Genomic DNA, 12735 nt, shown 5'->3' with positions numbered 1-12735 from the left:
CTCTTTCCACTACATAATACAGCCTCACACAATAGCAGGGTCTCTACTTTCCCACTGCTCACAGCCCTAATCCTGACCCAAAGGCCCTCACCCACTTCCATTGCTTATATTGCTTATATTCTGCCTTGCTCTTCACCCACTAGGGCTTACTGTCTCTAAATCAGAGTTTGTCCCATGGACCCCAATTCCAGACCCTCTATGGCCTTCGCCTCCTACCTTAACTATGATTCACAATTTCCCATCATGTTGTTTCCAACTTCCCTGGCTAGTAAAGTCACAGACTGTGTCAAGGATTTCAAATCCAGACAGTTTCATTTCTTACTCACTTCAATCCCGCTTCTCTACCGAGAATCCCAGAAGTTCTTGTAACATGAAAAGGTAGAGACTGACTTGCTGAGAATTTTGCTAAGTCCGTGCACAGTCTCCTCCGCATTTTGTCGGAGGAGCACACACAGCCAAGGCTGTAATATAAAGACTCACTGATTTAATACGTGCTCAATAAAGGCTGACTGCTTCTGGCAGCTTTTCCAGCTATGGAGATGAGCACTCCCAAGGCTTCTACTGCTATAAGAGCCATCTGTACCAGAGAGAAATAAATGGCTATGGGACAGAGCAGCGCACCCACACCAGAGATGCTGGAAGACATTCACTCTAATGTGTCCGGTTCGCGAACAAGGTCTTGTGTGACAGACGCCCAGCAGGGAGGCTGCCTGGCACCTGCATCCTACCTTCACTCCGTCCAACACAGCCTTGATGACCCCCTTCACGGTTGTCACCGTCTCTTTATCTTCTGAGTTCACACCTTCTAGCATCACTTGGTCAGACCAACGGATGAGGTTGGCGAGACTTTGGTACACTCGGTTATAGCAGGAGGAGAGGGCTGAGCTGGGGGAGAGAAGAGTTTGTAAAGAAAGTTAAACATCTACAGCACGACCATAATGGAATTTTACATTATGAAGCAACTGTTTAGTACAGAACCAGCTTCTCGGTGATGAGGGCATGTTTCTCAATCTTTCTGTAAGCGCCACACCCCCTCCCTTTCTGATAACACAACCCCCCACCACCCGAACCTATGTCCTTACATCCCACAAACACTGTATAGAGCTTTATATCCTAGTCTGTTCTAAATTTTTTTTTCATTTCCCAAATAGAACATATAAAAATTCCATCATAGTTTTTATACTCCTTCAAACTTCACACCCCCTGCAAGATTCTGGCCTCTGTCAAGGAATGGCCCATCTTCCACTCCTCCTTGCCACTCATCATTGGTCAAAGCACCGTACACTTCTTGTTTTCGATCAGACTAACATGGTAAATGTGTCACAAGGAGCCAATGGGTTTGCAGAATTTTAGCAGGCAGGATCCTTTAGCGAAACAGCCTCTAAACACGAGCTCTGACAGATCTATAACTGACTAGAAGTCCTTCTAACACGGGCTCAGCTTCATCAGCCTCTGCACTAACTTCATGGAGCAGTGCACTGATGAAGAGCATTTCAAGATGACAGCTGAGAGGAAAGGAGGCCTGTGGCGGGGGAGGCGTCGACTGCCCACCACGATGCCCACACACGCAGAGCCCAAGGCCTGGAGACTTCTGGATGCCTCAGTGACTGGGGAGGGGAGGCCCAAATGTAGACCTTTTAGATCTCCTACACATTTTTAAGTAACTAGAGATAATTATCTCTAGGAATTATGGAAAGGATTATTTTTCCATTTTAAATATTATTGATTATAAAAGAAGAGCAAAATTATGGAAAATTTGGGGGATGCCCCTTCCTCCACTCAAAAAAAAAGTGGGGGGAGAAAAAGAATGAGGTAGACATTTAGGAGCCAAAGACAGAATTTTGAGAAAAAGATATAATATTGTAAAATATCCTTAAAACAGGTTCTAAAAGGGCACCTGGGTGGCTCAGTCGGTTAAGCATCTGCCTTCGGCTCAGGTCATGATCCCAGGGTCCTGGGATCGAGCCCTGCATCAGACTCCCTGCTCAGTTGGGAAGCCTGTTTCTCCCTCTCTCCTCTGCCCACCACCCCACCTCCCCGCCTTGTGCTTACACACTCTCTCAAATAAACAAATAAATAAAATCTTAAAAAAAAAAAAAAAAAAAAACCAGGTTCTAAAAACAAACCTATTTAAAATAAAAACCTGAACCAAACAATGCTCTGGTGAGAAGTTCTTCAAAATCAGGTAAGGAGGAAAAAACTTTTCCAGGACGTCTACAGTTTCCATGTAGCCAGTCATTCCGCTCTGTGCATGTTCCAACAGGAGAAATAGAACAGTCCAAAAGAATGAAAGCCAACTCCTCGAGTCCCATTAGATACAAGAACAGTTTACCAAAGGGGCCCCGAGAGAGCCAGGGCTTGGCTGCCTCATGGAGTAACAGGAGTGACAAGTACTTGGTGTTGGACCCACTCTCTTGGAAGGAGGGTCGAGGGAGGGAGACAAGAACTCAGTCTTCCCTGGGGGCCGGATGGGAGGTGGTGCCATCCTGCGGGGGTGGGGGTGCATTGCTAGCACCCCCACCACCCCCTTCAGGCAGGGCCAGATGAGGCCTCTGTGAACAAAGACTGCCGCCTTCTGCCAAAGCGCCCATGGGGGATTCCACCAAAGTGCCAATCACACTGTTGAATTACTGGCAAGGATCAGCTGAAAAGGAGGGGTGGGGGGAGACATTTCTCGGTAATACTTAATTTCTACCTACACTGAATGGTAACGCTTCCCTGAAAGCACCCGAAGAAGCCGGCAACTGTGGCCACCCTTCACAGTATTAGCTTGGAAGCAGAATATTCCTGTATCAGGGGCTAAGACATTAAGAAAGAAAGGAGGGTCCTGGACTGTGACAGTGTCCAGTGGACCAGTGGCTGGTCTGTTTCTGAAACGGAGTGAAGCCATCAACACTGAAGGCAAGCACAGATCCTGTTCTCAAACGTCTCTGGACATTCCACCATGTGGGAGAAGCCTCCCCATACTGCTCACACTCAGCAGCCCAGCTGCTTGTTCTTAGGCCAGCCCTCCACTGTCCCAGCACCCTAGGGGAGGGCGACCAAGACCCCTCCAGCTAGGACCCAACCCACAGAGAAAGCTCTGAGCAGAAGACAGGAAAACACCTTCCCAGCTTACAAACTGCACTGGGAGGGATGAGAGGATGGAAGGAATCGAAGAGGAAACTTCGAGGAGGAGATACCAGGGTGACCAAGAAAAATATCAGTTGGCTTTACAAGAATTTCAGGAGGAAAAGTCCTGGAAGTGGTATTAGCCAAAGGACTACCAGGGGAAAGAGTCACCGTGCCTTATGGCCACATCCACCAGGTGTTTGCTTCCCTCTAGGAAATTGTTCTAGACATTTTATTGCTAGTGTGTCAACTACAAAATAGCTATAAAACATCCTCATAGACAAAAAATGCCCCCAAACCACTGCTATGGCTTGATCCATTCTCGACTCCCCCCAAGAAGCTCAGTGCCTGAGCCCCGACTCCCCGCGGCCCCTCGGTCCATGCCCCAGAGTGGCCATCACCGTCTCCTCCCTTTGGGAGCACCCTGTGCCCTGCCGGCCTAAGGCCCTTCCTTGGCTTTCCTTCTCCCCTGCCCCGACAGCCGGTCCAATTCCTACCCTTCCTTCACGCCCCGCCCCAGCATCTCCTGCTCCGGGAAGTTTAACTGGGCCATAGGGCTCTCCTCTAACTCTCCCTCCTTCAAATCCCAACAGAGCTTCCATTCGGTACCATAAAATTGTGCCTTATCACACGTGGGGAAGTTGATTTTTTCTACTAGATTCTAATTCTCCTGTGGTAGGGACCATCTCACGAGTAGTGGTACAGGAGAATAGTGCATAAAAAGCTGTCTACACATCTGACCCTAGCATCCTGTGAGGCACAGTCCCTCAAAGGAGAACAGCGCTGGGCCTTCTATGAGCTGGGCTCAGGGCTAACTACCAGGGAGATGTAGTCCTCCTCTGGGACAGCAGCATGGCTCGGACAAGTGAAGACAGTAGCAGGGCACAGCCATACCACTGTTTTATCCTCCGCCACCAACTGGCCCAAAGAGCACAATCTGCAGGGGTCAGCTGAGACTCCAGGGCAGAAGTCCCAGGGCAGAGAGCTTCTTGGAAATAAAGATGCTGTTTGCACTATCTCCCAGAAGAAGAAAACTATGCACTTTGCTGCCAAGTTCTGAAAGCGGTTCATAAAAGCTCAGTCTCACGGGGCTGTATGAACATTAAACCACCTCAAGGAACTGAAAACAGAGATGTGTTTATCCTGAGCAGGTACCGGAAAAGAAACACAAAGCCAGCAGGCATCTGACAGCCTCTCAAAGGAAAAGCGCCTGCTAGGCTCTCACTTAAGATTACATTTAATATTCCTTTCCTTTCTGTACTTAACAATAGATATGGGCGCAAGCTGCTCCCAACCTTTAGGGGGAAAATGCACTCTAGCATTAAAATCGTTCCTCCACAAAAGCTCTCTGGGACGAAGACGGACTCTACCCCACATACCTGGCTTCCAGTGACTCGAGGCGCTGTCTGGGAGATCCTGGCTTGACACGGTTAAATGTCTCATGAATCCATGCTCTAATGGGATTCTTTTCTACCTCTTTTGGCCTAATCAGCTAAGCAGTCAAGGTCTCTACCAGATTAGATATTAATAAGATTTAATGCTGCAATAAACCCAAGAAAGGGTGTGAGATACGTGTCCAAATCTTAATGTGATTATTGCCAATGACCTAAGGCAAAGAAACAGTCACAGACTTACCCTGTGGCTCCATCGCTAGCAAGGGGAGAGATCTCCCTCAGTGTCAAGGCCTCATGAGCAACATCAACCTCAACCTTGGGAGAGCATCAAGTCATAGCTATGGGGCTCCTTTCCCTCCCAACACTCTCCCCTATTCCTAGAAGCCCTGAGTTTGAAGTGCCCCCAAACCAAGATGCCCGTAGGCCTCCCTTGCTCTGATACAGCCAAGGACTTCAGGGCAACTCACCTGTGTTGAATTCGAGGATCGCTCTGCACCAGGGGTAAGATGGCCTCCAGCACCTTGCTGGCTGACCCTGGAAGCATCTCCAGCACCTTCTTATCAATAGCCATTTTGTCCACAATGGTCTTAAAGTAGCGCAAGGCACTAACAACTTCCTTTTCTTTCTCTTCCAGCCAGCTCAGGTTCTGAAAGGAAATGTTAAGCATAGGAGGGAGGAGAGAGATTAACGGGAGCTATTTTGAAAAAAATAAAGTACGATTTGCTATAAACTAGCTTGAGACTGATGCAAACAGAAAAAGCTTCTTGCTGCAGAAACCAAGCCAAATTACTTTCTAAGGATTGCAATCAGGATACAGAGGCTAGGCTTGAAGGAAGGAGAAGGGAGCTTGGACCAGGAAAGTTCACTGAGATACTCCTGAATTCCCTTCCTCGTACAGACTGATGTGGCCTGAGGTCTTGAAAATTGCTTCTCTTCCTCTACCACACTGAGATAGCACCGCTAATCTCATGAAGCCTAGGGAGGACTAATTTGCTGATGGCTGTAGGAAGCTTAGAGAACCAACAGTTAGGTCTCATCATGGTGCGTATCTATCCAGTAAATCAAATCAAGAGATCCCAGGCCTTTCAAAGATCTGAGGGACTGTATAAGATAGGCAGAGGCATTTGTGTTCAAAACCCATTTTTCCAGGACCCCTCACTAGATTCTCACATTCAACCCAAAGATGCAGCCCCCTCTCAATGAAATGACATGGCTCTCTCAAAGGGTCTGGAAACCCCAGGGTTAGAAGGGGCGGATGCTCGGAGGTGAAAAGGCAAAGAAGCTGGAGCAGGTGGTAATGGTTCAATCACTACTCGTGCACCAAATGCAAACAGCATTCACAGTCCTTCTGCTCCCGAAGAAAGCCCAGCTAGGAGGAAAATAACATACAGAGCCCTACACTTACCAGCATTCAAATTCTCATGCCCAAATCTTTTCTCTGTGACTACAGGATACCTCGAATCCACAGTCAGTGGGCACATACACCCCTCAGTTCCCTTCCCCAACCTCTCTCTCTATTGGCCCTAATGTCAGCGACCTGGGTCCCAGCTGGCTGGCAGGGAAGGGAGATCAAGGACGACCTATAAAACAGATACCCTACCCAAATGAAACTGATTACATGTCCAGTGCAAATTAAGATCCCTGTATATGAGGAAAACTGCCACCTGTGGGCTCTTTGGGGTCCAATGAATACAGCGACCAAGGGCAAGAAGAACATTCTAGAAAAAGTTGATTTCAACAATAATCTGTAAATAGATAAATAAATGGTATGTAATAAGAAGTGATTATGATTCTGAACACTAGCTCTTTTCTTCTTAAACGATGGGGAAATGTCGATTTAAATTTATTTAAATTGCATGTTTAATGCGTGGGAATATCAAAAGACAAATATACAAATGGGATCAAGAAGGAAATAGCTTCTTTGGTCAGGCAACTTCCGAAGACCCGATTCACTTTCTCTCAATGGGGTACTTCCCCAAAGGTGGTCTACAGACCCCAAATATGAGGTTCTCTAAGTGGGGGAGCACCCCTTCCCCACCCCCATCACTGGCCGCTTTACCTTTTCTCTGTTTTTTACGACCAGACACATTTATTTACTTTTTCCAAGAAGCCAGGCTCTTCTTTCCCATCTCATGGACAAGAGCTTTCTGCCGGGGCCAGGAAGAACGTGACTATGAAGGAATCATACCCAGACATCAATGTGACTGAAACCCCAGCTGGCCAGTCTGGCTAGAGGACCCTGACCACAGCCCTGCCATCTCAGCACATCAGGATGTGTCTGGAGCCAGGGATGATGAAAGATGGGGAAGAATCAGGAAACATTGTAAGAAAATGTGTCATCAGGTTTGCTAGGAAGAAGGGGGCTGACCTGGAGATGGGGGGCACCCAAAAGGGGCAGGAAGGTACTTCTGAGCACAAAGAATCTTCCTGTCATTTGCAGAGAGATCAAACAAGCCACTGGAGAGCCAGGCTGCCCTGGGCTCCTACTAAAGGAGCTGACAACTTAGCAGCGTCAGGTTTCATCCATTAACCCTCCAGCAAACTGCACTCCCAGAATCAACTGTCCGTTCACAGTCCCTCTACTCCAGAACAGCTTTGGCTGTTCAACTCTGGCATCTTGCAAGTGCAGCCAGCAGTCGGAGAGTTTAGAGAGAGACATCTAGATGGAGCACGTGCTAGAACTGGGAGCCCAAAGCCTTAGCTCTGCTGAAGTTGCCCGGCTGTACTGGGGCATCCCCTCCTGCCGTCCACAAACCCGGAAACTACCTGAGGGTCGCGGTGCTGGGGCAGGGCCTAGACCCAAAGCCACTGCGGGGCTCGGGGACCACTGGCTTCACGCTCCTCATCTGCAAAAATGGGGAGGCTAATACCTAACCTGGGTAATCGAAAGAGCCTGATGTGGGGAAGTGAATGAGAAAGCACATGGAAGTAGTTCATAAAATAAAACCAGATTTTGATGGAGAAAACTTGGGCCAGAGCCCAAACTCTGTATATGAGGAATAATAAAAAGCTTTTGCACGCAGTTATGGTGAGGAGTAAATAGGACAGCATGTGCAATCACCTAGGACAGGGCCTGGCCAAAGAGAGACCTTCAGGAAGCTGTAGATCAATTTGAATCTGTGATCTACTGAGCTGCAGTTTCCCCTGTATTTAAACAGGGAATGCTGGGACGCCTGGCTGGCCCGGGCAGTTAGAGCACGTGACTTGTGATCTCAGGGTCATGAGTTCAAGCCCCATGTTGGGATGTGGAACCTACTTAAAAATAAATAAAAAACAAAACAAAACAAAACAGGGAATGCCATGCATATAAACTGGGATTAAAATGAGAACATATATGGAAATATTCTCTAAGAGGTAAGAGAGCTAATAAGTAATCAATAATGATGAGAGCAAATGACAGACGTATTTTCAGATTTCTCCGACAGCATCTTCTAAGTTCACATGTGTTGGCAGATTCCCCAAGATTTCCAGTTCTGCCTGTGGGCTTTCACTAAACAGGACGTTTGTACTCACATGGTCTCGGGCAGCTGACTTGGGGCAGAGCAGAGTAATTCAACCCTTAAAGGGTGACAACCAACAACCGGAGTAACATTCTTTCCTGGTAAAGACTATACCTACACTCCCCTGCTACACCACGGGTTCTCAGCTGCGGCTCTACTGTCATCTTGGGGTGGATAATTCTCTGGTGTAGGGAGGGCTGTCCTGTGTAGGCTGTTCACCAGCATCCCCGGCTTCTACCCACCAGATCCAGTAGCACCTGCTTCACCTTCCTAGTGGTGACAACCAAAAATGTCTCCATACATTGCCAACGTCCCCTGGAATTTGCAGGAACCCACACTGAGTGAAGGACACTTTCGCACTGAATGTCCCCCCACGACCTCTCTTGGGAGTGATGAAGAAAGGGGGAAAGCTCCAAGCACTGAGTGGCTGAGACAGTCTCTTACAGCACTAACTAGCAGAACACGGCTGTTCTAAGTCGCTTTACTCTGGGCCGTCTGCACTGCGCTACATGGCCACGGACCCTCTGCTTGGGGTTTTTGTTTTGTTTTTTTTTAACCAAACTCAGCTCCAAGAGATTGTTAAACAGACTGAACCAGAAAGTAACTATGGTGCACACCAAATCTTCTACTTTCCTACTCTGCAGTCTGGGATTTCATCAATCTGGCAAACACTGAACATTTTTACTCTTCTTCTTCAGCCTCTTTTTGCTAAGAGATGAGGCAGGCCTGGTTAGTACTTGGATGGGAGGGAAAAGGGTTATTCAACAAAAGACTTTTGGACTTCAGACTTTAATGTTCTCCACTTTTAACTAGAACTTTAGGATATTCTGGTCAAGATAAAAACAAAAACAGAGGTACACTGCAAAATTCAAGAATTCTGCGCTTATGTAACAGGGCAGTGTTTGCCGGTGGCGGTCACTTGGTGGCCGTGACAAGACCATGCTGCGGACAATCCCTGGAGCATTAGGATGTATTTCTCTACAGGCTTCTTTTTATTTTACATTGTTAAGGTTAATTTTGTTTTTCTGGTTTGTTGTGTGAGAGTTACCACTTGGATTTGTGGGACATTCCAACATAAATTCTGGCTTTCATAAAGAGGAAATGTAGCGTCCCGAGGGTACTGACTTGGGTGTCAGACGGCCTGAGCTCAAGTCAGCTTCACTGCCTCTTCCTGCGTGACGGTAGCTAATGCTTCCTACCTCTACAGCCTCAGTTTCCGCTTCTGCAAAATAAGTTTCCACCTCCCAGGGCTGTTATGAGTGTTCAGTAAGAGAGTAAGTAAGCGCAAAGCACTGAGCACGCACGAGGCTAAGGAAAGTCTGGACAAATGTTAGCAGCACAAAAGGCGTCCCTGGTTCTGAGTACTTGGTTCTGTGCACTCTCACCACCCCGAGTCCTGCTAGATGTCTAACACAGCACCTTCTACTGCAGATACTCCTCCCTGTCCTAACTATTCAGATCGCCGGAGCAACTCAAGGAATGAAGAGCTGGTCTTGAGAGATGAGACTCACCCACTTCCCCCAGAACCCAATGGACCCAAGCGGCACACCCAAACCAACCCCAGAAAGGACCCCCAAGCTTCCGTCATGGAGTGCTGCGCTCTCTCCAAAGACCACAGAGGCTTGGATAAACTCTTACTTTTACCCAAGGCCCCTTGGACTGTTTCCTGAACAGTGAAGCCCACAGCCGCCACCCAACCGAACACAAGGATATTGTAACAGATTTTTCTTTCCATCCCCAAAACCATGGCCCAGGATTCTGCAGTAGAAGGCAAGGCAAACCCAATTGTTCTTAGCGTCACACTGACCTTCTGCCTCTGAGACCTGGAAGCCACAGCACTGGTGGACATAAACTCTACTGTCTGCTGCTCCAGATCCAAGGGGAGGGGGCAGCCCTCTGGTAGAAATCTGTCTGTTGCCTCCTGGAAGAGAGGAAACCTGGATTCCTACAGAGCTTGGAATGGCCGTTCGAGGCTGAAGGGAGGGGCTGGTGAATATCTGCTGCTGTGTCGACATATCTGGCTTGACTGGCCCTGCTGAGGTTACTTGCGCTTGAGGACATCCTTGGCCGGGTTTCAAGGATTTGGCATGTCTCAGAGCATGGGCCCTAAAGCCAAATGAAGGATGTTCTGGACGTAACAAACCTCCCTCTAAGTGTGTGCGTGCCAGGGCAACACGGGGCTGTCTGGGGCAGGGAGGCAGCATTGTGAGGTATAAACATGGTGCACTGAGCTGTTTTACATGCCCAGAGGATGACACATCTGGAAAAGGAGAACTGTTCTAGCCGAATGAACTCGACTCTGATTAACAGGAGAAACACTCACCATCCTAAAGGCTCATATTTCACAAGGACGCTGAAGGCCCCTGCCTGGAAGCATGGAATGCTATGGAGGAGGTGTTCTGCACTGAAAGCTGAATCCCCAGGGAATGAACTTAAAAACAGCACAAACTCATACTGCTTGAAGTAGGCGAAGGCCAGGAGGAACACCTAGAGAGAGTCGGCTTACTTTGCTCACAGGCTTCTCCGGATTTTTCACAGACACCTCAGCTGGTTTTCCCTTCTTTGATGGCGTTCTCTTGATTTTGGGCGAGTGGAATTTGTCCATCAGCTTCATGGTGAAGGAGGAGAGATGAGAACGCTGAGAGTCTGAAAACAAGGAGGGTACTAATGGTTAGAAGCAGGGTAGGAAGGAGTCGTGCTCCGCTGACCTTTTGTGAAAATGAGTGTCATCCCTAAACAAATCTTCTTCCCTGGCTGTTTAGTTACAAAGGAAAGGAAAGATGGATCTATTGAAACCTTCTGCTTACATGTTTTAATTCCTGCAATTTCCATCTAAATTAGGCTGTTCAGAATTGTGGAAGTCAAAGGCAGTCAAAATGGCTATGGAAAAAGAATTTGCAAATATTTCCAGTGTCCTCTCTATAGAGTCTATATGATGAGCTAACTGAAGTCTAAGGGAACTGGCTAAGAATCAAGAACATCAAAGCAGAATCACAAAAGTGTAGGATGTATGAACTGGAAAGGAAGGCCCTTTTGAATCAACCTCCTCATTTTTGTTAGTTTAGGGGACAGCAACAAGCATCATGGGCAAGGCCTCAGAGTTGGCACTGGAGACTGAAATAGCACTAAGGTGTTCAAAATCCTCTGGAACATAGTGAAAGACTGGATGGTTTCTCTTCAAGATCAGGAACAAGCCCAGTGTGTCCAATCTCACCATTCCTATTCAATACTAAACTCCCAATACCCTAACAAAAGTCATCTGGCCTGGGAAGGAAGACATAAAACTCTATTTGTAGATGAACTCGTATATGGAAAATCCTAAGCAATTCACTAAAAAACTATTAGCACTAATAAACCAATTCAGTAAAGTCATAGGATACAAGATCAATATACAAAACTCTGTTGGATTTCTATACAGTAGAAATGAATGTTCCAAAATGAAATTTTAACAAGGTTTCATTTAGGGCACCTGGGTGGCTCAGTTGGTTAAGTGTCCAACCATTGATTTTGGCTCTGGTCATGATCTCAGGGTCGTGAGACAGAGCTCTGTGTAGGGCTCCGTGCTCAGCACAGAGTCTGCTTGGGATTCTCTTTCTTCCTCTCTCTCTAAAATAAATAAATAAGATCTTAAAAAAAAAAAAAAAAAAAACAACAACTTCCATTTACACTACAGGGAACTGATGGTGGCTGCCAGAGGGAAGGGGGATGAGAAGATGGGCAAAATGGGGGATAGGGAGTGGGAGACACAGGCTTCCAGTTATGGAATGAATAAGCCATTGGAATTAAAAGTACAGCATAGGGAATATAGTCAATGATACTGTAATAGCGCTGTATGGTGACAGATGGTAGCTACACTTGTGGTGAGCACAGCATAACATTTACTATGTTGTACACCTGAAACTAATAAAACATTGCATATCAACTACACTTCAATAAAAACAAAACAAAAACAAACAAAAAGCTTCCACTGACAATATCATCAAAAAGAATAAAATAATTAGGCATAAATTTAACACAGAAAGTACAAGAGAAATACTAAAAACTACAAAGCATTGTTGAAAGAAATTGAGACAATCTAAATAAATGCAAAGGCATAATACCATGTTCATGAATTCAGATTCATATTATTAAAATGTCAATAGTCCCCAAACTGATCTACAGATTCAATGTAATCCCTATGAGAATCCCAGCTGGCTTTTTTGCAGAAATTGATAATCTAATCCTAAAATAAGCATGGAAATATAAGGGACACAGAATAGCCAAAACAATGTGGAAAATAAGAATAAAATTAGAAGACTCATGCTTCCTGACTTTAAAACTTACTATTAAAAAGTTACAGTAATCAAGACAGCATGGTACTGGCATAAGGATAGGCATATAGAACAATGGAATGGAACTGAGAGTCCAGAATAAATTGGCCATGTGTCTATGGCCAATCAATTTTTTTTTTTTTGAAGATTTTATTTACTTATTTGTCAGAGAGATCACAAGCAGGGGGAGCAGCAGGCAGAGCAGGCAGTGGGAGAAGCAGGCTCCCCACTGAGCAAGGAGCCCAAGGCAGGACTCGATCCCAGGACCCTGGGATCATGACCTGAGCCAAAGGCAGACACCTAACCAACTGAGCCACCCAGGCGTCCCCGGCCAATCAACTCTTAACAAGGATGTCAGGCCATTCAATGGAGGAATGAATTTCTTTTCAACAGATAGTGCTGGTATGACTGGATATTTCA

At 46.6% G+C, this 12735-nt stretch overlaps 1 protein-coding gene across 15 annotated transcripts in view; it reads right to left on the bottom strand.

Annotated features, from left to right (window-relative positions):
- The window catches only part of RAPGEF1 (Rap guanine nucleotide exchange factor 1), a 113582-nt gene that overhangs the window by 56629 nt on the left and 44218 nt on the right, over window positions 1-12735 (bottom strand). For 12 of the 15 annotated variants that reach the window (XM_035015566.1, XM_035015568.1, XM_035015572.1 and 9 more), the window contains 4 exons: window positions 10512-10651; window positions 9813-9926; window positions 4973-5151; window positions 729-885 (listed from right to left, as the gene is read on the bottom strand). In XM_035015566.1, coding sequence (XP_034871457.1) covers window positions 729-885; window positions 4973-5151; window positions 9813-9926; window positions 10512-10651 — 590 coding nt within the window. The remainder of the gene's footprint in view (window positions 1-728; window positions 886-4972; window positions 5152-9812; window positions 9927-10511; window positions 10652-12735) is intronic. The other 3 variants (XM_035015563.1, XM_035015567.1, XM_035015575.1) reach the window with 1 other exon arrangement.

Source organism: Mirounga leonina, unplaced genomic scaffold, assembly GCF_011800145.1.
Source record: "Mirounga leonina isolate KUSES-001 unplaced genomic scaffold, KU_Mleo_1.0 Mir_170, whole genome shotgun sequence".
Taxonomy (NCBI): Eukaryota; Metazoa; Chordata; class Mammalia; order Carnivora; family Phocidae; genus Mirounga; species Mirounga leonina.
Note: the sequence above shows the minus strand (reverse complement) of the source record. Positions and strands in the feature narration are given on the sequence as shown.